The following is a 27,464-nucleotide window of genomic DNA, read 5'->3' as shown; positions in this document are numbered from 1 at the left end:
AGCAGAGGACAGAGTAGTTCTGCAAATGTGTTTTTGGCTTATGTCTGACTTGTAAACAGTGCAGGATAACAAGGACCTGCAGTGTGCGCTGGAGTACCGGCCGGAGATAAGTTATCCCGTACTGGATGTAAGGAACTTGGGTAAATGGATGTATCCTGCAGCTCTACTTAAATAACAACAACTAAAAGAGATCTTTGAGCGTGGTTGCACTGAAGCTAAAATTTTCCCTCAGGAAATTCAAATTGCGTTGAGCTAATAATGGACGGGGCTATTCTTGCGCTCCTTTGTGTGGAGTCTCAGCCCTTGTAAAGTTAACGTTCCCCTTTTAGCTCAAACGACTTCTTTCCAAGATTAAGCTCTAAAAATTCCCAATGGAAGAAGCAGTAAACCAGGATCAAAGGCGGTTAATTCTCCTCAACCTGGGGTGCTGTAACCTGAATTTCTCTTCTCTGGGATGATGACAGAAGCAGCTGCTTTGGTGGTTGGTTGTTAGAATGAGAATGAGAAGCTGCCAGTGAGTAAAATTACTGGAAACCCAAGCGACAGAGCCTGCCAAAAACCACTTAAGATTTTCAATGTATTTGCTTCTACCGTCCTAATCCAGATTTAAACATCTGTGTGATTACTGTGTTTGGCAATATACTTGATCGTTATCCCAGTTTACTTTAGGGAACAAAAAAGAAGGTTCGCGATATTGTTGTGATTTTTGTGTTGATGTCAGTTTGATGGGTTCCATATTCGTGCATAATTCCATATAGAATGAGAAAAGTGCTTAACCTGCTAAAACATCTGTAACTGATAAATAACATTGAGTCAGCAGATTGTATTTTAAATATTTACGTTTTGGTCAAGAGTAATTAGGGGACATTGGAGCTTTTGGACACAGAGCGGGTGGTGTGGTTGGTGGGCGAAGAAAGAGCATGGCAGACCAAATACAGATGCTTAACCTATAGATGACATAGTATTTCACTTGCAGGATATTTTGTGCTCTTGTGGTTGAAGAGATCCTTCCAAACATGGGGTGTATGCTTGCGTTTGTAAATCACCGTTTGCTTTTGGTTTCTGGTGTTAGTAACAAGGGGAAATAACACAAAGATCTCTTGTGCATAGGTTGAGATGCAACTATTTGTAATTCTTAGATTGCCCTGGGAGAGTAAAGAGCTTTAATTCAAAACAAATAGATTATTTAGCCTCTGAAGTGAGTTTTGTATCAACAACAATAGGAAGAAACCCCTCAAGCTTGCTCCTGGGGTGTTTCCCTGCCTCTAGAAACTCAAAGCGTTTCTTAGAGTCCCTGTAGGCCGATGCTATCGCTGTGATCTGAGGTTCTCTGACAACTGACAGGTTCATTGTAGTCTGCTCTCCTGCAGTTCCCGTGGATTCCCCCGCAGTGTTATCAGAGCCACGGCAGCTGCTGGAAACGGGAGAAAATAGAATCATTTCCTACCTGCATGATGGGTTCATTGAGGAAACACCCGAGAGATTGGAGCCACAGCCTGAACTGGATCAGCAAAGCAATTTGTGTCTCTGGCTGTTTCCACTGCTGAAGTAGCAGCCAACAGGGACGAGAGTATTGCAGTTTGAGATTGGTGTAAGTGAAGGAATTTTAAATACACGGCACTGCTGGCTTCTCAGCCGAACTCTTAAAAATCAAAATAGCCTTTTTCCTTCTCAGGTGCTTAATGCACGAACATTCAGTCTTCTTAGGACCGTGACTTTGATGCTATGGGGTTCTGGCCAGTGGGCTCACTTGGAGTTGTTCCTGAACCAGCAGAGCAGGCGGCTCTCGTGTGCACCCCGTTCTGCTCAGGGGATCCAGGCCCATAGTTGTGGGTTTGCAAATACTCATCGCAATTGTTTTTTTAAAGCCAAGCTTGTGTTGGAGGAAAAGCCAATGGAGTTGATGTGAACTGTTTTGATTGAGTGATCAGGGGAGTAAAACACATGGGATTCTCTTCCTTTTCTACTCCCCAGCAGCAATCTGAGTGCGTGAAGGTAACGAGTTACAAAATCCATTTCCTTGTGTTCTCTTACAGGTAAAGCAAGCGTGAAAGGTTGTGGGTTTGATATAGGGAAAAGCAGATTTGTTAGTGCGCTTGTAACTACTGTGGTTTGATTCATAGCCGCTTGCTGAACTTTTTCATTTGCTTGGAGGAAAAGAAGTTGTAGACTCTTCATTTCTTGCAATTGGCTTTTTTTCCCCCACTGCTTGCATGCTGCTTATTCAGCCCAGGTACAGAACGATGTGTCTGTTCAGTGAGTGCTTCCCATCCAAGAACTTATTACATTTCTGCACTAAATTAAATCATTTTTTAAGGAGTTGTGAGATCTTTTTGAGGATGAAGATGACATTTTATAGATGCTTCATAAGTTATCATTTCTACAAATGCTTCAAGAGAGCGATATTTTCCCGTCCTGTGTTTTCTGTACTGAATCGCTTTAAGGTGTGGGGTTTTGTTTTTACTTTTTATTTTCAGAAATTGAAAGAATTTTGAATATTAACGTGGGCTTTTCCCTTCTTTCTCCCCCTCTTTGCTTTCAAGAACCCTTTTAAAACGCTGGGGTTGTTGGAGTGGTTGAATTTTTCCTGGATTTGAGTGAGAAATTCAGAAGACTGAAGCCCAGGCTCACTGTCTACCTTTCACGGAGGCCCAGCCGTGAGAGGACAGAAGAAGGCACGTGGCGAATCATGACAGCGGACAAAGAGAAAGACAAAGACAAAGAGAAGGACAGGGACAGAGACCGGGACAAGGAGCGAGACAAGCGAGACAAGGCGAGGGAGAGCGAGAACTCGCGGCCTCGGCGGAGCTGTACGCTGGAGGGAGGCGCCAAGAACTACGCGGAGAGCGACCACAGCGAAGACGAGGACAATGACAACAACAGCGCCACCACGGAGGAGTCCACGAAGAAGAGCAAGAAGAAACCACCCAAGAAGAAGTCGCGGTACGAGAGAACAGACAACGGTGAAATCACGTCCTTTATCACGGAGGATGATGTTGTGTACCGGCCCGGAGGTAAGGAATTCTTGTTTCCTTTGAAAGAAATTGGGCACCAGAGCTACCAGTTAGTTGGCTGCAGCTGACAGCACAATGTGCTGTCTGGTTATTTAAATAGTGCTTGTCCTAGGGGCAGGTTGCCACATTTCCACTGGAGACAAACGTGGATACGCATGCAAAAGTCTTTTTAACTAGATCTTGTAACATCTGATTTGTTGGAATGCGCTTAGCTCCCCTTTGAAAAAAAGCCACCCTTTTTTCTTACTGCTACATGAATTATCTCTGTATCGTATGGAATCTGTGTCACTGGGAATATTGAGATTAAATTGGATGAAGCACTTTGCTCCAATGCTGAAATGAGAACTGTTGTGAGCTGGTGGTTGGGCTGGGCGGCCTGGAGAGGTGTCAGCTCTCACAAGGGCTTCTGAGAAGCTGTGATTTCATTGTTGGGCTCCTGTCCTGGCTTCTTTGTGAAATAGAAACCCGGTGAGTGAAGGTCTCGTAACCACAGTGCCGTTGATTCCAGCCCCTCATTCCCAGCTAATGCCCGTGCACAGCAGTGTCAGCAAATAGCCGGGGTGTTTTGGGGACAGCAGCAGGGACTTGCAGCGTGCTCTGGGTGTCTTGGATGTGCTGCTTAATTCGCATTTAGGGCCTCATGTCAGGTTTCAAGATCCAACCTGTGGTTGCTGCCAGGTAACTTTTTCCTCACAATGAAATTGTGCTTGAAAATGAGTTTATTCTGCCAGCTCGACTCGTCAGTTTTGAATAGAAATGTCTATATTTATCTACACAGCATTTTAAAAGTGGTGATTGCAGTTGTTTGTTCCACCACGAGGAATTGGTTATGTTTGACTTTACTCTTCAAAGCCCTGGCTTAAGGGCCCTGGTAGTTCTATATTACGCCGCTGTAAAATGATCAGTATGCTGCAATAACTGCTGGAGCAAAATAGAGATGGATTCGAACTAAAAACCGTGGAAATGGATGAGGTAAAACCTCGTGGCATTTTTCCATGAGGTGCTGTATATCTCAGCTACTAAAATCTCATTGTGTAAGTGCAGATGTGAATGTTCCAAATGCTCCATCCAGTTGCAGTTGCTGTAAATACTCTGAAATCTCATTGTATGTGTGAGCAGCATCAGATGGGTGGAAATGCTGCTGGTTGGAGGGGTTGAACTCCATACGTGTTCTTCTGTGTGAATGTTGTAGAGTCTCTTTACGCTTAAATCTACCAGGATTTGTCACAATCGCTTATCTATTGAAGTGCTTTAGTTATCATTTCAAACCGTTCAGAGATGTTTTTCTCTTGGCCAGGGTTTGTAGCGGAGTTATATTGTATTTTTGTGCCCGAGCAGTAGCAATAGGGAGCCTGGAAAAGCATCAGCTTTGGTGGCAATCTGATTTTCAGTATCAGAAGATGAAAAATAATTGAGAATCTGTTAAGAGCAGCTGTTGTGTGGGCCCAGCAGAACAATGCGCTGCGCTGGCGTTACTGCGAGAAGACTTGGCTGGAAATTAAGGTGGAAAATGGATTTGTGATGTCAATTTGACCATGTAGTAGGGTGGAGAAGCACTAGCACTGTTTATCCAGTGGGTGCAGTGCCTGGAGTACTTCTATACTAATTTAAAAATTGTATTTAAAAGATCATTTCTTAACAGGAGCGAGGTCTTTAACACACGTTCTGGTGCGTTAATACATTCTAAAGCGATTTTAGCATCTGTCTCATGGCTGGTTATGTATAGGGAGGTGTATTTTTAACTAAGGATACAAATGACATGAAATTTAGGAGGGATTAAGAGAGTTTAAATGATTGAGGCTTGCACAGCAAGGATTAGCAAGATGGGAACGAAAGGTGCAGAACGGAGAGCGGCCTTCAGCTCAGGGCTCTGGGGCTGTACGGGAAGGAAATCCCTTCCGTTTGTTTTATTCTTTCTCTTAAATGCCCTTATCAGATAGGGGTGAATGTTCAAGGTTTGCATTTTTTGCTAGGAGATTTTAACCAAGGATGACTTATGTTTACACCATTGCTGTAAACTACTTAATCCAACACTTAGTATTACTTTATTCTTTACTGGGCTCAACAGCCGTATTTGAGTAATAGCAAATAAACTGTAAATCAATAGATAGTGTAACCTTTTATTTGAAAAAATTCCGATTATGTTGTTACTGTATAAATACTGTCCATATTAATTTGCATAAATACAATAAATATATGTGAAGCTTTAAACTACATATTAAAATTTATGGAGCAGAGCTTAGAAACACCCTGTGACTGATCTTTGGAGATCACACAGAGCTGTCCTAAAAGCTGGGTGACCCCTTTCCCCATGTGTCCTCTCAGGCCCCACAACCTCCCCCTGTTTCCTTACGAGCCTTATATTTTATTTCTATTCTCGCAGTCCTTACGTTGCTTTTGTCAAAATGACTGTCATGGTAACCAATTAATAATTCTCGTGCAATGTATATTGGGATTTGCTTATTGGCTTCCTCAGCAAAAGAAGTGATGGTTATAAGTCGGTTGCATCAAGACTGAGATTATTTTTTCCTCCTCTTAGATTCAGTTAGATTTGTTTTAAATGCTGAATTTCCTTCCATTTCCAGTGCAGATTTATTCCCTTCTATCCTCCTGGCTTTTGCCAAAGTACAGCGCAGTGTGCAAGGCTTGACCTTCCCATAGGGTTTGTACACACACGCGGTATCATTAACACACGGCTCCTAATTGGGTGCCCTCTGAAGCTGGTGCTCTTGTTTTGTAGCACCTTTTTTTTGCAGTTCCACTTCTTTGATTGTCAGACTGTATGTGAATTTAAACACTTGGATACTCTGCTGTGCAAACCAGACTTTAGAACTACACCTGTTGTTTGGGTTAGACAGTCGGGCCTGGGTGCCATTTTTGGTATAGAAGGTACCGAAGTGCTGTCAAAGTATTGTACTGGACTTGGGTGGCTCTAAGGTGCTTTTGGAACGCAATTCCCATGGGGAATTCAGCAGCTTTGCTATCGGAACTGGACACAATATTCCAGGTGTGGTCTCCCCAGGGCAGAGCAGAGGGGCAGGAGAACCTCTCTGACCTACTGACCACCCCGATTCTAACCCACCCCAGGTACCATTGGCCTTCCTGGCCACACAGGCCCAGTGCTGGCTCATGGTCACCCTGCTGTCCCCAGGACCCCCAGGTCCCTTTCCCCTACACTGCTCTCTAATAGCTCATTCCCCAACTTACACTGGAACCTGGGGTTGTTCCTGCCTATATTCAAGACTCTACACTTGCCCTTGTTATATTTCATTAAATTTTCCCCCACCCCTCCTGCTGGAGGAAGCTGTTTGGGTCCTGTCCCATTTCAGTTCAGTGTGTTTGGCACGTCGGGAAGGGATATTACTGTATTAGAGCCCAGAATGTAATACCGCGGATATTGTTGCTACCGAGCAGACTGATGTAATGGCATCACGGTGGCACCTTGAACGCTGGGCTGGCAAAACTCTGGATGAAAGCCTAAGTTGATTTGGAGCCTCAGGAAAACAGATGACTCCATGTCACCTGAAGACGAGGACAGCGTTGTTTGCCTACGTAGAAACGTTTAAATGGATCTGCGGGAATTAAAAGGACTTAGGAGGATCTGTTTCTACGGTGACATCAGTAGCTTCATGAACAGCTCATCAGCAGGTGGAACCAACACGAGGTGGCACAGATGAAATGCTCCTGCGGGGCGAGCAGCGCGGTCTGGGCCTTCCCAGCGTCCCAAACAGCTCTGGAGCCGCTGACACAAGAGCCTCTTTGTCCAACGTGTTTTCAGCTGCCTATGAGGCTGGAAGGAGAGGTGTAGAGTGTTAGATATGGAAAGTGCAATTTGATATTGTGCAGGGAAAGAGGCAGAATGAGCTTTATGTGGATCCTGCAGCCTCTGGCCTGGTGTAAGAAAAAGTAGGAATGTGTCTCTTTACCGCTTTGTGATGTTTTGGGCAATCACTGTTTGGGACAGCTGTTGGACATTTTGGTTTAGTTGCCTTTTTTTAAGGCATGGAAAAATCACAGTCACTAGTATGGAAGTGGGGTGTTGCTACTGCAAAATATAAATTGAGTACTAACTTTTCTGGATGTATAGGTTGATGTCACTTCCAAGTGTTGTTAGATTTCTCCCCGAGTGCAGTTTAGGAGGCACCGTAACCCCATAAATTATTGTCTGGACAGGCATCAGAGAAGGAGAGAGACAGAATTTACAGGTCGGATGCTCTGTTGTGAAATATCGCTGCTCAGTTGTCACCAAACGCACCGCAGTGAGATCTTACATGCTTTTCACTTTGATACATTCTGTGATTACAGTGGACGTGGCCATTTCTCCAAGGGAGCACTTCATAAGCTATGAAATAGTTTGCAGCCTTCGGTGGCTGAGATTTGAAGCCTTCAGGTGTTCGATATTGCACTATTGCAATGAGAAGATCACAGAAGGTGGTGGGTCCTGTTTTCTATGAACCTGCAGACCTGACCATCAGTGTCTGTCCCTCAGAATGCGGCCAATGCAGTTCTGGTCCCAGCCGAACCAGAGTTATATTTACCTAAGGTATAGTTGGGCTAAGCCTGGCTTAGTAGATGGGTCTTTAAACATGTCAGGAGGGTTAACAAAATGCAGAAAAGCATCACAGAAGGATCTTCTTTGAAGTTGCTTGAAGTCTGTAGAGAACTGTTTCCATGTGCAGCTGAAATGGGTGGTGTTATTGTTCTGTACTGTTGCTTATGGCAGTTGTCATTAGTTTTTATTCTCAGCTTTTCAGATTTTTATAAGCAGCGTGGTTTGTAAAGATCAGGTGAGTAGGTGAACAATGTGAAGTGTAGAAAAAGGAGGTTGCATAACAGCATACATCGATGCTTAACTGCGTGTTAGCAATTCTCTGTGTGTGTGCTGTTAGCGTAAGCAGAAAACATAAGCCAAACTGTGCGGGGGGGGAAGATGCATTTCCAGAGTTGGTATTTACTCCGGAGTGCTGGCCAGCTGCTGGCTGGACAGATGGAGCCTCAAGTGCAGATCAAGGGTGATCTGGCAAATGGATCCTCTGGCTTTGTTCGGCTTTTGTGTGTAAATCATGAAGAGCAGTGGGGAGGTGACTGTCCCCAGGGGCTCTGGGGGTGCCTGGCGCTGGGGACAGGGCTCTAACGGGGAGGTTTTCTTGTTCTCTTGGTCAGTGTGTGAATTGCGATAGCGTTTTCATAGCAGGTGAGCTGTGCGAGTGGAGAATTTGAGAGAAGACTTTCTAAGGTTATTGTTAACGCTTGATCCGTGAGTCACCCCTCTGTGCTCATCAGAACAGGCCCTAACGAAAGGAGATGTGTTGTACTACCATGGGCTGCCGTAATCAAGAGTTCCTAAAAGGAGCATGGATTATGTGGACTTTGTGAGCGTATGCTGCGTACTAAATGAGCTTTATGACATCTTGCAGTGCAAAATAAAAATACCTTATAAAGCCGTGGTGCTTTGGAGCTGTTACAGGGTGGATGTGAAACGTTACATGAACCTTTATTGACTGGATTTTTTGTGTGTGTGACTACAACAACTATAGGTGAAAACTTGTAATGTTTTCTGTGCAACACAGATAGCAGATTTGCAGACTGTTAGGGAGCTGTTTTTGCAGAGGATGAATATAGGATTGTGACCAAAGCAAGAAGTGATATTTATGGGGACGTAGCATGCTGTTACGGAACTAGGCAAATGGACATTTGAACTAAAAACACCGTGAGTGGGAAACAGCTGCGGAAAACCCGGACCAAGGGGAAGGAATTCCTTGAAATAGTGGTTTTCAAGGAGGCAAAGTGAAGTTTGTGGCCGCAGTAACAGTTCGTGGCCTGTCCTCAATTTACTCCAGTTAAAATAGCTTGAATGTCTAATGTCATTTAGCAATGTGTGTCTGCAAAGAGCTGTTGAAATGCATCCAGCTGAGGTTTGAGGGACAGGTGGCTACAGAAGCATTTGTAAAATGACCGTGAGAAGTGTTGAGAGCAAACATTGCACCTCCAACAAGACTTTGTGACCTTAAAGGATCAGAACAGCCTGTTTGAAATGGCATGTGTGCAGTAAAGCCCATCTCGTGCTAAAGAGGGAGCTCTTAGATAAACTGGTTGTTTAATTAGTTTTTAGTGGCCTGCACTCTTATTCCCACCCACCCTTCCTCCCTTCTCATGTATTTAATTGAGAAGGAAAACAAACCCTAGTGTGAGTTAGAGGCTGAGCATCTACAGATCTTTGCGTCCATTGTGGCATTTTTGGGAAATGCTGCTTTCTGTAAGAAAATATTTGCTTTGTATCAAAATCATTAACAGATGATGTCTGAACGCGTCTTGGAAGAACAACCGACATGCATGAAAAGTGCAGGAGAATAATTGGTGTGGGAAATGATGTCGCTGGGTGCCCAAACCGCAGAGCAGTCGCTTTTATAAAACTGGGACCTGCAGACTACAATTAGCCGCCATTAATTTTGTTGAACAGAAATATGTTCCATTTATTGTACAATCAGGAGCCCAGGCTTGAATGAGTTTAAATAGATGAAATCTAAATTACACTGACAGTCCATTAAACAGCAGCAAAACCCCTTAAAGAAAATGGATTCGCTGTGATACCAGTTTATAATAAAATGATTTGCCGGAGCAGAGCCGTAGCCCGGGCAGCAGGAACGCTCCTGCGAGGCTCCGCTGTGGACGGTAAATTGGTTGAAGCATTTATTGCAGAACAGGGCGATGTTTTCTGACGCGGCGCCAGCAGCGGGGCTGGAATGCGCTCAGCGGGGAGCGGGGCTGCAAGATCAGACCGGCAATTTGTTTGTTGTCAACCGTGCTGTTGGGGAGAGGCGACTGCGGAGCTCCTACCTGTCACCGGTCATCTTTTTCCACTTCCAACCATGTGGTTGTCATTCCCCGTGCGTCCCTCCCTGCGCTTCTGCATTCGTTTCTAAACCATCATGCCAAATGTTGCTGTGCTTAGAGCTGTTTCCGTTCCTGACCTTTGTTTTCAAGGGTCTGGGGATATTCTTGTATTCGGAATACAGGCAAATGTAGATTTTAGCATTTAGGATTTGTGGAATGTTGCAGATATTTTTCTTTGAAAGGTACAATTTGGTTATTAATGATGTGTAACTGCTAATATCGTGTTCCTAATTGTATTTAAGTGTGTTCTGGGTGGTGGTGGTGAAGGATTGTGGTGTTTAAGTACCTGAGGCACTGCAGTGAAGAGCCTGCTGGTCCCACTAGTTTGGCTCCATCAGAGTTCCAAATGGCCTGATGATGCTGCTTGGCACAGGGCACTTTTCATTTGAAGACATCAGGATGGAGGGATGGAAATATCCTTTAATTCTGGGATGTAAACATCCTTTATTCCCACAACTTGTTTTCAGGGTTTTTGGGTACAGTTTCTTACATCCTACAAATTTCTCTCATGGACCGAGAGTGTTGGGATCAGCGCTGTCTCTGCGTTGGAAGCGGTGGGTGTGGAACAGGAAGGTCCACGTGTGCTGTGGGGATAAGTGTATCTGAAGTGTGAGTTCTAGCACACGGATGGTTGAACGTAGAGCTCGTGTTCCTGCTGATTACGTGAGCCTGATGGTTCATGTGGGTGGGTGTAACAAGGTTGATGCACGAGCTGTTCAAGCTTGGGGTCCAGTGAGCTCCCCCAAGTTGTACCTAAGTTCTTAAGAGTATTTTTCATTTACATATCTAGCATGTAATTTTGAAGGACCTCTAACTCCAGCACAAAATATCTAAAGGAAAGCAAAATGAGGGAAAGAATGCACAATCCACTAAGGCCCTGGGATGTCAGGACTGGGCAATGTGTGTCTATAGGGATTCTAATTACAGCTCCTGCGGACTCCGAGCTTGTGAGTGCTGAGATACGATGGCAGGGTGATGGAGCCAATTCCTTGACAACGGCTTTCGAGGACCATGGTTCCTGTGGAGCTGCGCAGAGCCTCGGGCTTTGGCTCTTGCATGATGCAAGTGTAGACTCATTAGCTTAGACATAAAAGGATTCTAATTGTGGAGACGGTTACTACCCAAAACGCAGCATTCAGGCTGGGAGAGGTTCGTGTGTTCAGGGAAGTGAAGTGGTTGGGTTTTTTTTCTTCCAAAAGATCTATAAGTCCACGTATTGAAGCTCCAATTTTAAAAGCAGCTTTCAGTGTGCGAATATTAATGTAACCCTTCAGAACTAGGACACATCTGGTGAATATCACAAGCCCAAAGGCATAATGACTCTGTATCATGTGTCGTAGAAATGCTTCATCTCCAGTGGGACGTTTTACACGAAATAGGAAAGGAAGGGAATGTGCTCGTGGTTGGGAACAGGCAATGAGTCCCGCTGGCTGTGCAGGGAGCTTCAAACAGGCTTTATTTTTGGTGTGGGCATAATTTTATCTACGCAGGTTTGTTGCATTGGAAAAACGGCACACGGTTTCTCTTTGCTTGGGTCCACATCGAAGCTGCTATTCCAAATAATGTATTTGCCGTTTGGATTTCTGGTGAATCAAAGTAATGGCTCTTCATGGTGAGTTTTGAGTGGCGGATGTGAGTGCATCCATAAACCTTCTCCTTTTGGCGTATTTTTTCTGCTTCTAGCATTCATGACATTGCTTTACACCTGGATTAACTCATTATTTTTAATCTGTATGGCCTCCATTGCTTTGGAGACACCTGAGCTGGATGGCACGGTTGGTTTGTCCTGGCCGGCAGCCAGCGGGGCCTCCCTTGGTGCAATGCAGCGGGGAGGCAACGTTTGCTGTACCCGGCTGGATGCCGGGTTCTTTTGTGTCACCCATTTCAGAGGGACCTGAGGTGTTCATTCCCTGTGCTGTCTGACAGCACTCGGAAAATGACGCTTGTGAAAAGGAGATATTGAGATAAAAAGTATCTTGGAAGTTGTGGCGTTGCCTGTATCTGAAATCTGGTGCCTTTTGATACCAGTTCTCTAGTGAATCCTGAAAAACTTCCTGCAAGTGATGGAACGGGGTGTGAATGGGTGGTACTGAGCACTTGGTTTGAGTTGAGGGCTCTTAAAATGAGATTAGCCAAGGAGGTCTGGGGAAACAGAACAGTGCAGCGATGCTTTGATATGCTTAAATTGCTGTGGCTTCTGAATAAACTGGAATAAATCCTACTGCAGCAATGCAGGGAGGATGCGTTTGATGCGAGGCAGGTGAGACGCTTTCCCCTGACTTTAGCATTTCTGTGGGATTTTCAGGATTTTGGATGCAGTTGCTCTATGAGCGTGAGTTACAAGTCAGATGGGTCCCCGTTCTCCTGGCCTTGGTGGCTGATGACACCCACGCTCTCGCTGTTTTCACGATGTACGCGTGGTGCTGCCGCTGCCCTGGCTGGGACGTCACCATTCACATTGGCTCTTTGGAAAGGCAAATTGTGCTTGACATGAATGGGTGTAATTCTTGATTTCCCAGAGACACTGGGGGTTGTTATATAAAACTGTTGGCCGTTGTTTTCTTACTAAAAAAACCAAAAACCTCCAAGATTTTAGTGCATTTTACATATATGGAACATACGTAGCCTCACAACTTAGTTTCCTGTGATACCATCATCATTAAGATGAATCACTACATTTAGTAAATAACTCGCTGAGCACTGGAATTTTTGCATGTTTGTCCTCCTGGCCGTGTCTCCTCTGCTCTGATGCTTTTTGGTGGGAAGGATTCATAATAAATCCAGTATGCAAGTTAACTTTTAAATTAGTCTTGGAGTTACCTCTCCGTGGTGAGAGGGTTCCCGAGTACAGGTTGGGTTTCCTTGTTTCTTTGGGTAAGATGATGTTTTATTGTGAAGAACAGTGATGACGCATCCTCAGGAACGTTCTCTGTGCTCTTTGTGGAGCAAAAGAGCTAGAAAATGTCTTAAAGTTCAGATTTTACAAGACACAAAGCAGGGTGTTAGCTCTGTTTTGAAAGGTGTCTTATGAAACTCTAAGACTTTGGAATTTTTCCCTAGAAATATAAATAGGTTGATGGAAAATGATTAATAGAATAGCTGGTGTTCTTGGTCTTCTATTGAAGTTGGTAACTGCTATTTAAAAAAGGAGAACACAAGGGCCTTTAAATAGTTGGTTTGGCTTTGGGAGCAGCATCTTTACCTTGGAGCAAACCGTGTGCCAGTTTTCTCATTGCTAAGGTCATTATGGTTAATCAGGCGCTCCTTTCCCATCCTCGCTGTAAGTTTATTTTGCGGTGCTGCTTTTGGAGTGGTTCTTGCCAAGACTGTTTTAAAACAAGGGGTGTTCTTTACCAACCACCTGTGGAGTCCGGTTGTGAAAGGCGAACAGCAGCAATGTGTTGGTTCTGTCATGGCGAAGGGAACTTGAGAAAGCCCAGTCCTTCCCCGAGCTAAATCTGATGTAGTTTGCTGCATTTCATCTATGATTGGTTTTCTTCACAATTACAAGAGAAAATATGTTAGTGCAGGTTGGTAATAGCGAAAGATCTGATACGTTTCCTGTTTGATTTTGAGCTGGTTCATAGATTGTGACCTGGTCATTTTTATGAACTAAATTCTCAACGCTCTTATGACTTCCTTTTGTTTTTCTAGCAAAATGCCTATTTGAATCACAGGTAATTTTTATGCAGTGAATTCCCCTATTTATCATAAAACATCTAGGTTCTATTTTTAGGTAAGACTCGGAATAAATTACATGTTATGCAAATGAAATGGTGGCTCTTTCTAAGCTTAAGCTGTTTTTTGAATTTATCCTGGTTTTATGTTCTTTCTTGGCGGTACAGAAGTTAATTTCCATTATTTTAAAATCTTGTTTTTTTTAAAGATTGCGTATATATTGAAAGTCGCCGGCCGAATACCCCGTATTTCATCTGCAGCATTCAAGACTTCAAACTGGTAAGGAAACCTTTCACATCTCCTCCTTTTCCCTGCCCCGTTCTCCAGAGCGCTGACAGCATTTCTGAGTCTGTATCTCTTCCCATCTGATTAAACTCCTGCAGTAGCTGTTTTGCCACAAGGCAGCGTTGTCTCCTTGGTTTAGACCGAGTCAGCTGGGCTGTGCAGTTCAAATTGTGGTCTGTGTCATTATATGGTTTGGTAATCCATAGAAATATTAACGTGGAGTTGAGCGATTTTGGGAAATCGTGGCTCAGTAAGTCAAGTTTTTCCTGGGAAGCGAAATTCGGCTGTGCCTTTACTTATAGCTTTCTATAGCACAGCTGTGGAAATGGAAACCCGGGGGCTGCTTTGTGTGGCCTCTTATCTCTGCTCATTATTGGACTGACAGTTGAGGATGCCAAAAGAGAGCAGACCCTATATCGATGTGGAAAACCAGAAAATAACATGAAAAATGGACAGTTGGGGGCCTGGGCAAGAACACATGAGTTGGAGTTGTGCTTTGCCCCTTTGTATCTGAATTTTTGAGGGTAAAAGGTTAAACTTTGCAGTGCTTTGGGTGCTGTCAGCAGGTGTTTGCCAAAGGGGACTGTTGCTGCTGATCATCTTGCTCTTGTTGGTTTATGGAAGTTCTGAATATGTAATAAACTGTTCTGCTTATCAATGTGTCATCTACAGACACAGATCTTTTGCTATCAGAATGTATCTTCCTTTCCTAAGCTTTCTTATTCAAGTCTTTGATTTTACTCCTAACAAGTTCGTTTTTGAGACCGCAGTGGAGAACGTGTGCGGTTTGTTCACTGCTGGTGTCCGTGGTGCTTGGCACTCGTGTGTGTTCTCTCCCTCCTTTCCTTCCTTTTTTTCCTTGAAGGAGTTGTTGGATTTGTAGTGAGCAGATTCTAGTGATGGGTTAAGCCACGTTATCAGGTGCTTTTCTGTCTGACTGGAATTACAATGGGATAGTTGCCATTCTGGACAATAAATTCCTGCTGAGTTGCATTAATTGCTTCCCTTGTCAGCACTGGGCTTGTACAACACATTAGTGCTGGTTGCTCAACTGTCCTCCTTTGTCTCTACTCTTTCTGTGGGACTGGATTCCTTCAAGCTTTCTGGGGTTCACATAAATAACTTTGTGGAATGGAAAGGTAAAGTACAATTAACCACGTTGTGCCTTAGAGAAACTGTCAGCAAGAAGTGGCTCTGTTTGTAATTGCCGTGTCCTTGCTGGTCTGCTGTGCCTTCAATATCTCCATAACACGGGTTTCACCGGAACATTAATGTCTTTGAAAGTAATTTCCACTAACGTATTGATAGTTTGATGTGTTATTGGGGAGAGAATTAAATAACACCAGCGCCGGAGGTGGGGCGGGAGTCCTGCTCTGCCGAGCATCGCGCTGCTGGTTCCTGCGGCTGAGAAACCGCTTTGAAATAGCATCAATTTGGGATCTGCGGGAGCCTCGTGGAGCTCGCTGGGGATAACGGTGATGGCAGGAGGGACGTCACCTGTTCGTTATTGCTCTGTAGCGCCAGGAAAACCAGACTTGCTGTTGAGCGTGGACTTGGCGTAATGTGCTTTGGTCTTGGTGAAGGAAAATGCACCTTGGGTTCCTGGGCAGACCTCGTGAGCTTTGTTGTGCCTAATTCTCTATGATACTTAGCGGGAGCTGTGTTAATCTAGCTAATCTGGTGATCCCGCTCCAGCCCATATGGCTGATGTCTGTAGGTTTGTTAGCTGGTGTTTGTTTGAATTTTTTTTTTAAGGTTTCAATACAGGGGGACACCCAGGAAGGTTTGGAGATGATGACACAAGCTGTCTGTTAGTCTAAAATACGAGTGTTTCTCACCTTTCCTTTCTGTAGGAACTCCAGTGATCTCCAGGCATTCAGCAGAATTCAGCATAAAGATCGTTTTGTTGATGGTTCTTTAAAGGCAAAAAAAAATGCTTCTAAGCCCACTGCAGCTTGATCTGAACCAGATCTGGTTGGCAAAGCTTCCTCTGCAGAGATCTATTAAATTCCAGATCTAATACAGCGCAATAATAGAGCTGCCTGGTAGAAAAAATTCCAGGTTTCTAAACAGTGTCATTATGCTAACATTTGTACTATACCAGATGTCTTTACTAAGAGATTAGTTTTTGTTAATTTAGCTTTTATTAAGATAGCAGTGATTGCGATATAATTGAAGTTTCTCCCTGGAAATATTCAACCATACATTTAGTGCAGGTATTGTCCACTGATGGCAACAGAACTCTCCAGCCCTGAGACTGTGTGTGTGCCTTTGGATCCTTCCCTTATCGGAAAGGCTGGAGCGGTGGGTCGTGCGAAAGGGTGGAATGTGCCATAAATGCTTCCCTTGTTCGCTTCACCGGTTTTGAATTATCAACCTTAATACATGTTAAAACAGAACTTGCCGTGCCCTATCAGTGTAAGACAGTTGTCTGTATTAAAGAAAAAGAAACAACCCAAGCGAACAAATTTACGAGTTTTTTTTGTTTTCTTCTACCGATTGGGTTATTTTGGGTTATTTTGTTCATCTTTTTAACCTCTCTCCGGTGCTAATTCATTTTGCTCTGGGTTAATACTATCCTCTTTCAGGACTCAAGGCCAGATTATCCTTAAGGGCTTAGATTAGGAACACACTGTGGTGCAGCAATGGGTAGATCAGTCCCTGCTTTATTGCTTCCCGTGCTTCTGTTGGTCGTCGCTTCTTCCTCTTTCCCTGGGGTACTAAATATCAGTTACTCCGGGAAATGTTCTCCCTCCTTCCAAACAGGGCAGTGAACGAGTGGTTGGGTTTAAGTGGGAAATCTGGATTATTCAAGGTTGTGATGAGTTTTGGAGCAACTTTTCTGACCTCGTTTTGCTCCTTTGGAAACACTTCTTCACCCGTTTGGCTTAAGCCTGTGTTATCCACCTTATTATGCCAGCGACTTGATATATTTTTTAATAAGAAACAGCAAAATACCATTGGGAAGCTGGAATATGTGGATACAACTTATACAAGGGCATCATAATGGGGCTTTAATATTTCATTGACGCAACTTGACTGAACTATAAGAAGGGAGAAAATGGTGTTTGATGGAGTAGTAAAACTGGGATCCATTAGCATTTAATTGAGGGTTGATTTCCTGTTGATTTCTTGCTTTTGGAACAGTCTTAGAGCTTTGGGTTTAAATTACATGGCCAAGTCAATAAACTGGGAGCAGTTAATGCCGAGGTGGATGTTTTTCTCTTTCCCACGTAAGTTTTGCTGACTTAGTTGTTCTTTCTGTGCGAAACCATCCAGGTTTCGTTGCAGCCAGCTCTCCATCCCCAAAAAACCACAGCGAGGCCTTTTTCTCCCGTGTTTTAATGGAAGAACGCTGAGATTTGAAAGCACAAGTTCCCACTTTATTTCTGCTTTGGATCCACCATTTGAAGGAACAGATTTGGATTCTCATCAGGCTGAGGATACAGCTTCATAGCTATAGGTTTTTATTAAATAATAATATTTCGTGGGGTTTTTATTGTAGTTTAAAGCTTGTCAGATTCTCTGCATTATAATCAGTGTATTATAAACAGTGTTTTTCTTTGTTTATGGTTAAGTCCTAAAATTCAGACCTTAATTAAAACGTTGATTGTGATTACTTCCAGATGATGAAAATACACGATTAAAACTTAGGTGACTGACTTGTATGAGGAAAATCTAATTAATGTGCAGAAATTCGGTGACTGTGCATCTGAAACCAAGGCAGCTCCAACTGGTGAGATGAGAGGGGAAAAAGCCGCGTCCAAAACGCAAGAGGGGGTGGAACTGTTGGCTGGGGAGTTGATGGGTTTTTCCTCCGCAGTAACAAGTGGAGGTGAAGTGATGGGTCGAGTAAACCAGAACAGTGATAAGAGAACCAAAGGGCAGCAACTGCCAGGGCAAAGAAGCACAGAGCTGCTGGTAAGAACAGGAGATCTCTGACCATACCAATACAAACCATCCTGCAAACCTGCCCTCTAATCCTGTCGTTTAAACCTTTCTTGGTATGAATTTCCAGTGTCTAAGTCCAAATTGCCCTTTTAGGTTTTTCCTTTCTTCCAGAGACGCAACCAGCGAACAGATTTCTGCTTTGATTGATCCTATTTTGCCTCAATTCGATGTCGCGTTTAAAATGCTAATAGGGCCCCGCTTTGATGCGCAGATCCCGACTTCCAACCGTGAGAGCGGCGGGTTTGCCGTGCAAAAGGAAACGTGGATATTGCCCTTTGTGTGTCTACGGGCACCGGCGCGTTCTCCTTGACGCCTGAGCGGAACGGAGCTCACAGCTGGATTGCCCCAGGGCCTTGTAACAATTTACAGTCTGGATGGAGAGGCAGAAGTGCATAAAAAGACAGTTGTGAAATGCCGCCAGTGCCCTGCGATAGCGGATCCGCGTGCGGTGACCTTGGCCGCCTGGGCCTGCGGGAGCGTTTTGCTTTGATCCAAAAGATTAAAAATCAAAAGGGAAAATATTGCAGCTCACCTGGAGTAAAGAGGGAAAGCTAAACGGGATCTGTTCTAAATCATGCAGCGTGTGCTTCCTCTCCGCTGCATTCTTCCAGCGGATGGCCTCGCATTTTAGCACTAAAATGCTATCTGCTATTTTCTGTGCTCTTACAGGAGCAGGCGTTTCGAATGCAAATATCTAGGTGAGCCACAAGCATTTCTGTGTTTAAAAGCCTCCTTCTGTTTGCAGATGAATTGCTGTTCTGTTCCCGAACTGCAGCTGGATTAATTTGTGGGTAATTTTTCCTGGCCAGCTGGGGAGGCAGCGCGACCTTTCCTTTTTGGTGTGGAAAAAATGCTGATTAATAGAGATTCTTACTTCTCCAGATTCAGCTCCCTTTTTAAAAGGCCGAAAGGTTTCCTTTCCACTCCAAACCTTTGCTAGAGCTGCCCCACGATGGCTCGGTCCAGTTTGCCGTTACGGTGCGGAACAGGCGCGCCAATGAGAGCGAAACCAATGAGACGTTTGAAGGAGCACTGAATTATTTAATATAAAACATTTAGCCTGCAAATGAGGTTGGTTTTATGTCTAATGCGGAGCAGATTGCAAAGGCGCTGTGCTGGCCGTGGGGCACGTGTGGGGTGGGAATGGGTATAGAAATGCGGATCCAGGGGCTTTGACGGCGAGGAGTGACGGGGAATGGGAGGTGACAGTTTAAGGATTGCATGGCAGGAGCTGCACAGTGATTAAATTCAGCGGCGCTGTCATTGAGCCGTAAGGCTGAAGATAACATTCTCTCCCTGTGCTGGAAACAAGAATCAATACAAACTCCTTGACAGGGGCTAAATTATTAAATAGAGCCTTTCTTACAATGTTTCATTATCTGGGATTTACCTCAGCTGGTGATTTGTCAGCAGCACAGGGAGATACACTGGGCATTTTGTATTAAGATCACTCCAGATGTATATGAATCCATTTTGATAATTCCCTTCTTTTTTTATGGTGTTTCTCCATAGATTTTTACTTTCATTTTCCCGGAGGCTTCTTTGCGTTTTCACACAAATACGAAGCTGTGGTGCACGGTGGTGTTAGGTATTGCCACATACCTTCTTTTTGTAGGAACAACCTGTTCTTGAAGTTGATTTCTTCATGTGTTAAATGAGCGAGGTGTTTGCGATGGTGGGCGCTCGGAACTGAAGAGTTAGGAGGCTGCGCTGTGAGTTTACGGGTATCGGAATTTCGCTGAACTCGACTGAAAAATATAGCAACATTCTTTTTATTTTGTTGTGTGTCTTCTGAGCACAGGAGCAGAAACCATCCATTCCGGAGGAGCTCAAGCAGCGTGTTTTGTATTCCCAAAGAGCACAGGGTGGCGTGAAGACATATTTAGACCTGGTTGATGCCGCCAGACAAGGAAAGTGAAGAGTGTTCAGCGTTTTTGTGGCTGTTTCTGGTTTTGGTTTCTTCTGAGTAGCTTTGACAGTGTAATGCACCAGGGCAACTAAACCAGTTCTTGCAGAGCTACGATGTTATATCACAATTACATCACTGTTTTCTGGAAAGGGAGAGAACATTCATATTTGGGGGTTTAAAACAGGTGGTAGCACTGTTAAGAATAAGGATTAAACAGCCGGAAGTTGCGTCTCTATGTATTTTAGGGCTCAACTCCAGCTCTTCTTCCCTATGGCCTAGATCTTTACAATTGAAACCCAGGCCTTGCATCTTGTGTGTGGGGGGAAGAATGAAATGGAAAGCACACATAATTCACAGGTTATTTCCATGTGATGACCCTGTTCGGTTTGACACCTCCGGGCATTCGGAAGCGTTGGTGGGATGCTCGGTGTGTGCGTGACCGCGGTCCATACGCGCTCCTACCAGAACGCGGCCGGCAGGGCCTGAACGGGAGCTCCTGGTGCTTGTCAGGCTGTTTTAAATCAGAGAATCGCTCCAGTTCATTGTAAAACTGTTCTGTTTTGAAAGCCTGCTTCCATATGAAGGGAATTCTACGAGCTGCAGGGTGGCAAAAATAGGACTGGATGTGAAATCCCGTGCTGTTGTGTGAGTTTTGTTCTAATTTTATAAAAAGGAAAGCTGGAAGCACAATTGATAGAAATACCGTTAATATCACTGCCACCGCCCATCTGACTGTGAGCCAAGGGTGAAAACAGGTATTGAGGAAACAGGAATATAGTGCTCATGGTTGTGGAGTGTAATTGGGATCGTGGTTCCCATGCTGTGTTATCCAGAGGGACATGTGTAGTAACTTGTGCATGAGAACGCATTTAATAGCAAGGGCTTGATTTTTAAATACAGGAACCACAGTTTAACTTCCCTCTCTGTATTTGACCTGCCCATATTGGTAGGGTTTTTTAGGCACTTTGTAGTGTAATCTTTAGCACCTTTTGCCTTCATTTTTTCCTTTTACTGCTGTCTTGTTTCCTCCCACTGATGGAAAGCAAACCAGCTACACCTGCTGTTGAGATAATTGGCTGCTAAATAAATCAGGAGTTGTCAATTTGAAAATATGGAGGAAAAAGATTGTTATTTCTAGCTTTCAGGGGAGGGGAAAAGTATTGGATGGTACATTAGCTGCTTTAAATGTAGCAAGAGCAAATGGAGTTAGAATAAATGTAGCCATGTCCTCTAGTGTTGAATAGTGCGGGCATCTGTCATGTTTAATAATGCTCCTGACCTTTAGGATTATTGAAGTTGAAATTTTCTCTCTGGTCATTTGGGGGTACTTGGGCTCTGTGAGATCCCTCGTGTCTGCGCTGAGTCTCCAAAGGTACGTTGTTATACTTTGTAAGCTGGTGACAATAATTCATTAAAGAAATTTGTTTTCCCGCTTGCAAAATGATTTTCCTTAAGGAATGTGAAATGTCACTGTGGTCACTGAATTTTAGCGTGTCCCAGCCCTCACCATTTGCTTGCTGGGGAAGGGCAACCCCACCGATGGGCTTCATGTGGCTCCTCGAGGTCTGATAAAGCTCTTGTGAAAACCAAACGTTCGGTGTAGCATGTGGAGGTGTGGGACACAAACATCCCACCCCTGGCACAACGGGACACCTGTGCCAGATGTGTAAGTCCCATCTGGATGCTTAGAAACGAAACGTGGGCAGAAAGGAAAAACGCGTCTGTAAAATAGACACCTTTGGTTTTTGTAGTTGGGTTGTGGTGGAGCTGAGCTATGGAGAGCATTGCTGAGACTCCGCAGGCGCCGTTTCCATCCCGAGCACTGTGGGGTCGCTGTGGTTGAAGGTGGAAATGTCTGCGGTGCTGGTGGAGAAATCTCCGCACCAGAGTCTGTGGATTGATGGGAGTGGGTTCAGAAACCGCTGTTCCTCCTGCCCTGCCCCGCGCTGAGTCGCTCGGACTCTTTTTGTCTCCCGGTTTCCGTACTATTTCAGTACTTTGGGATGCTTGTAGTTATTGACACGTTCATCTTCAGTTACAAGAGCTTCCCTTCCAACTGTTTCTTACCTGTTGTGCTCAAGCACGTAGCAATAGTTTTAATCCATAACCATCAGCCGTTGTTCCACTGAAGCCCTGGATAACGTGACATTGGGACGCTGGTGCGTGCTCCGCAGTGTCAGGTTTTTGCCGCTGCTGTGGGATCGGTGTGCAGAGCCAGTGTGTTCTGGGAGGCAGGGCATGGTTTGGTGTGTCTTTGGTCAGAACACCACGCTGGGTGAGGAGGTGTTGGTTCCATATGGATTGAACACCAGGAAAGGTCTGTTGTAGCGGCTGCTGGGGAGAGCTGCGAAGGAAAACAGGACAGATGTTCTCTAAATACCTGGGATGCGTTTGGTGTTTGAGTGGCAGGAGAAGGAACGTCTCCCTTTTTATGTATCAGAGACTGACGGAGCCGCTTCAGAAAATGCTCCGAGTCGGCTCTACCTTGTCTACTGGAGCTTCAGATCTCCTGTGGGTTCTGTTTGCTGCTCCACAGAAGGCGGGTGGGGGGGTCTGGCTGCCACCGAGGGCCTGGGTTGGGAGCAGAAATGGGGTTTTGGGGCTGTTTGCGGAGCCTGAGGTTCCATGTGCTGTGGGAAGGAGATAACGGCTCTGCTCCCGGCTTGGGACTCGGAGCAGGGACGAGTCGGGATGCGGTGGATGTGCCGTTTTGACTCTGTAGTCGCGGAACACTAATCCATGGAGAATTTGAACTTGTAATTTTGATTAAAGTGATTGATTTTAAATCAGCTTGAGTTCGTTTTGGGCCATTAGAGGGTATTTAAAAGGAAAATAACTCTTTAATTAAATTAGTAGTGCATCAGCATCCTACTCTGCTTTCTAAGCAGAAAACCTTTTTTTTCTGTTTTTAATCTTTTTCCTTTCCGTGTCTTGTTTCTTGGAACACTTGGAGATTAAAAGCGATGCAAAGTTATTAAAACAAACCTGTGCTAAGCAAACTTCATTTGAACTCTTTCCTTTTGGGAAACACACAAGCTGTGTTGTTACGTAAAGCAATTCTTGTTCCATCCACCTGTTAATATATCTCCTGTAAGGAATGCTGTATAAAGCAACAAATGCTGTTTCCCTTTTATGTGTAAAACATCCTGGGAAGCCTGCGAACCCGGTTTGTGACTCAGTGTCATATCCATCCTCAGGAACTGCAGTAAGTAGCTAAGAAATGCTGGAGTAGCCGTGGTATAAAATACACACAGCTCCATCTACACAACAGCGTTTTCCTAGGTGGAAATATTCTTGATTAGAGTTGAGGCCGCTTGACAACCTCACCAATTTGTATCAAATATCTGTGCAGTAGAAGGAGCAATAAATGTAGCACCTGTGTGGTTGTATAGAGAGAAAAAAAGTGGGAGGGAATGGTTAAGATGAGGTTTCAATGTAATTTTGCAGAAAAGAAAGGAGATCATGAATTCTGGGAATATTACTTTAGAAAAAGGAGTTGCAAGCTGTTTACACCCTACAGGCCACAAACATGCCTGGAATATTGGATTTATAGAAAGAATCGAGCGATTTAAGATAAAAGAATATACACAATTCACTTGTGTGGAATAGAAAGATGTAATTTATGCTCTGTATCGACTGTGGTTATGAGCGGTGACCCGAGGCTCTTGAACCTCCTTTTCATGGATTGCGAAAATGCGGTGACAGTTTTCAAGGGAACTGCTCGCTTGGAGTTGAAAGAGATGAAAATGGGCCCGCTAACAAGGACCAGCTTCACCGCCTGCTTTCATATTCTTATGTTTCAAAAGAAGGGCAAAAAAACGAGACAGTTGAGTGCTTTGATGTGTCTGAACCTGAGGACCTGGCGAGGCAGAAGGTACGTAATGTATAATGTCACACAGTGCACGTAATTTATGTCAAGAAATGTGCAGAAAGGTGTTCCCTGGGATGCTTCTCGGAGTCTCTGTTGCTGGAAAGGCTGAGCAGTGTGTTTGCCAAACAGGAGGCTGTTGTTTGGTGTTGGTTCCCTGCTTCTCACGTGTTGTAGCCGTTTTGCGTATTTGTATTGCGAAATTGTTCATAAACCCAGGGATTCTTACTCCCTGTGCTGTGCTCACGATCACAGGATGTTATTATGGGCTGTGATTGAGGGCTGCCCTGCGTGAGCAGAGGCAAATCTGTAAGGAGATATCTGAAAACTGTATACACGGTTTCGATTTGCTTTTAGAAACCTTCACAACATTCTTTCCCTATCAGCTGTTTGAGTTTTCAAGTAGTTTGGGCCTTTAAGTGGAAAACTTGACACCCTAAAGTGTAAAATTCTGTGAACTGTGATAAAACAGTCATAAATTTTTGGTCGTTTTTCGAGACCGAGTGTGATAGTTCACATTAGTTTAAGTGTGAAAATGGATTTGTCGGTGTCACTTGTGCCAATGTATAAGTATTGTATTGCGCTTTTCTAAGGTCATAAGTAGTGAGGTAGCTCCACACATTTTAGGGTCAGGCTCCCCGGAACTTGGACTCTTGGCTTTGGTTGTTCTCTTTCTTTTTTCCCCCTCCGGTTCCAAGTAACACAAGAGGCCAAGCTTCTCTAATATGGGCTTCAATATAGATTTAAGTAGGTGTCTCTCTTGGGTGTGTGCATCAGAGACAGGGAGAGAGCCTTGTTTTACCAGCAGAGGGATTGGACTAGATGATCTTTTGAGGTCCCTTCCAATCCCAAACATACTGTGATACTGTGATATAACCTCTATAGGAACAGCACTTGATTATGTGGTGAAATAACCACGTCACGGGATCTGGCTGATCAGCCTTTTATTTCTTTTCCGTTGATAATTTTAAACCCCAGCTTATTAGCAAAGCAGAGCGGTTTGCAGAGGTGCTTTGACTTGTCCTGTCATCAAATTCCCGTTGCTGTCCGGCGGTGTTTTAAGAGCCAGATCACCGTTCTGTGCTGGGTTTGCAGAGCTGTCTCCTCATTGTTTTATCCTCTCAGCTCTGGGTATCTCTTTGTTAAAAGGTAAAGCCCTGGGTGAGATGGTAAAGAAAATGTGGCCCCTTGATATTTAAAAGGTGAGGAATCTATTTGAACTGTGCATGATGGTTTCAAATAGTCCCACCGCTGAGTGCCTCTTGTTTTAATAGAAGTGATAAATACTGCAGCTGGTGGTGCTCAGCAATTAGATTTGAGCTATATACCACCAATGACATTTAATGGCAAATGTCAGGCGTAGTCTGAGTGGTGTCTTCATTTCAGTGTTGCATTTCTTTAGGATAATGCTTAAAAATCTTAATGGAATTTAATTACCAGAGCATATATTCAATGATTAGTTAAATGCATTTGTGATACCATTAGTTGTTAGGTAACTGTTTGCTTATTATGCTTGACAGAGTGTATTTGTACAATGTGTATCAAATGCAGTGCAGCAACAGGAATGCTAGTAATGCTAATAAACCATGTGCGAGGAGGGTCGTTAGCAATACTGTGTCTGCACGAGTCGTCATCTGTAATCCAGGTGGAGATTGCACACAGAAGCACCAAACATGAGCAGAGATGCTGTGATCAACAGTAGTGCTTATTGATTTCTCTAGTAGTGGCTTTAATTACAGCCTATTAATAAATCCTCACCCCTGTGCGTGTCTTTTGTGTAGGGCTTTTGTGATAATTGCGGACGTAATACCTGAGACGTGGCATCTCCACTGCTTCACCTGTGTTGGTCCAATCGGGCGGTGCGTGCCCTATGTACGCACATCTAGAAACGCGGCATTTTTGTGTTGTGTGGCGAATCTTCAGCACGAGGGCAATGCGGTGTTTGGTGAGTGCTGCATGGGGATGTGAGGCTTGCTGAAACAAAAATAGCCAGTCTGGATGGACCCGAGTGCTCGTCCCCAGGTACGATGGGCAGCTCTTCTCTGCTTTCCTCTGGGGCCTTGGTCGCAGTTTGTCTGCACAGGTTTCTTCAGATATATCTGATATTCATATATATATATATATATATGTCTCAGATCTGTGAATATCAGGTATATACACTTAGCTGATCTCTTGTGTAAACAGCTGCTTATTTTCCCCAAGAACAGAACAGTGATTTGGGGAAAACGTTTGGTGCCACAGCATCATTCCTGGGGATAAAATGGGTGGAGACGGTGCCTTCAAACCCTGAGAGCTGTAATTAAACAGGCTCGTTTGTGAGGAGTTGGGCTCTGTGGTTACTTTCTGCTTTAGCTCAGCATAACTGACACCATGAACCACAGATGGGATTCAAAGAACATAAAAGGGAAACGGAGCAGAAAGATACCACAGAGGGATTGAATGAGGTAGTAAGCAATGACCCGTAACCTTCCTGAAGGATCTTATGATGTTTTATTTTAAGCCAGCCAGTTTTTAAGCATAACTGCTATTTTTACAAGATGAAATTATCTTTGGTCATTTAGAATTGCACTGGAATTTTAAAGGTATTGTCGTACTTAAGTGTATTTCAGTGATAGGAAAACAGGTGACTTGCTAGATCTTGGCACAATAAGGAGCTTGTTTCTAGTAAAGCTGAAAAGTTTATAGAATAAATATTATCGTTTGTTTTAAATACAGAAATCTTTTACGGTCATTTCCTGCAATGAGGAATGTTCTTTTTCTCCTTGAAAACTCGAATGAGGCCATGTGCAATTCTGGATTGTTCACAAGTGTCTGATTAAAGCCATTGTTCCATATGGGCACAGGTCCTGGAAAGGAATGACTCTTTGCCTAATGGCATTTTCATTTGTTCCTTGTGTTTCCTTTTGCTTTCATCTGGTGCCTCCTTCACACATTGCTGTTCTATTGTCAGCCTTCAGCTTAATCCACGTCAGCCCCTCCGTGTCAGGGAACTGCTGACTTGCACCCCGTGGCGGTTCCTTTGGAAGCAAACGAGTAGAGGACATTGTTTGGAAAACAGTGAGAAAATCATAGCAAGAAGAAGGGCCTGAAAGTGTCTGAGATTGTCATCCAAATCTGATTCTAGGAGCTCTTTGAGGATGAAGCTGTTATCAGTGTGTCGGAGAGGATTATTTTATCTCTATAGTGCAATTGATGCCATCTCTATGGAGTGACATTTGGCTGGTGTGTGACCCCTCCTGCCTAAAGACCAGAGCGGAGTTTAACCCCTAAACCTGCAAGCGCTTCCCTGCTTTGCTGAGTGAGGAGCTGGGGTGTCTGCAAAAGACAGAACAGCTATTCCAGCACACTGGTTTTACTGGGAAGGCCTAGTGATTAAGCTGGGTCTAGATACTGGTTCCATTTTTGCTCAATTTCTGGCATATCGGCTCTTGGGTGACTGGGGCTGGCTTTTGGCTTAATTATTTCAGGATGCTTTGGACATCTGGAAAGCAGAATTTGAGGGAAGGGAGGGTTTATGAGTGACACGAGATAAAATTAAGAGCTGGTAGGTAACATTTATTCTGTATTAGTTGATTTTTGTCAAAGCTGAGGGGGAAGACAAGGCTGTGAGAAGCAGAGTGAAGAGAGAAAAGTGCATTTCAGATAGCAGAGCTGGAGCTTTGTCTGGAAGCTCCCAGTGCCAACCTGGATCCCCACGCGGCAGACTTTACTGTTGAATTAACTAAAGTTCACGCCGTCTTTTAGTGCGATTTGTTGCAGTTTCTAATGAGTCTTCGCCTAGTCCTCAGTTACCATAATTACGCTTTGTCTGTTGTATATGCTGTAGAGTATAAAGTATATGCTGTAGACGATAATAGTTATCACA

At 44.2% G+C, this 27,464-nt stretch overlaps 1 protein-coding gene across 6 annotated transcripts in view; it reads left to right on the top strand.

Moving 5' to 3' along the window:
- Window positions 1–27,464, top strand: part of RERE (arginine-glutamic acid dipeptide repeats) — a 166,070-nt gene that overhangs the window by 48,025 nt on the left and 90,581 nt on the right. For 5 of the 6 annotated variants that reach the window (XM_065854884.2, XM_065854883.2, XM_065854880.2 and 2 more), the window contains exons 2-3: window positions 2,544–3,014; window positions 13,795–13,865. In XM_065854884.2, coding sequence (XP_065710956.2) covers window positions 2,690–3,014; window positions 13,795–13,865 — 396 coding nt within the window. In that variant the 5' untranslated portion in view covers window positions 2,544–2,689. Of the gene's footprint in view, window positions 1–2,543; window positions 3,015–13,794; window positions 13,866–27,464 lie in introns of those variants that run through there. The other variant, XM_071798377.1, reaches the window with a different exon arrangement.

This window comes from Patagioenas fasciata, chromosome 23 (genome assembly GCF_037038585.1).
Source record: "Patagioenas fasciata isolate bPatFas1 chromosome 23, bPatFas1.hap1, whole genome shotgun sequence".
NCBI lineage: Eukaryota > Metazoa > Chordata > Aves > Columbiformes > Columbidae > Patagioenas > Patagioenas fasciata.
This window is presented reverse-complemented; position numbering and strand designations above follow the sequence as displayed.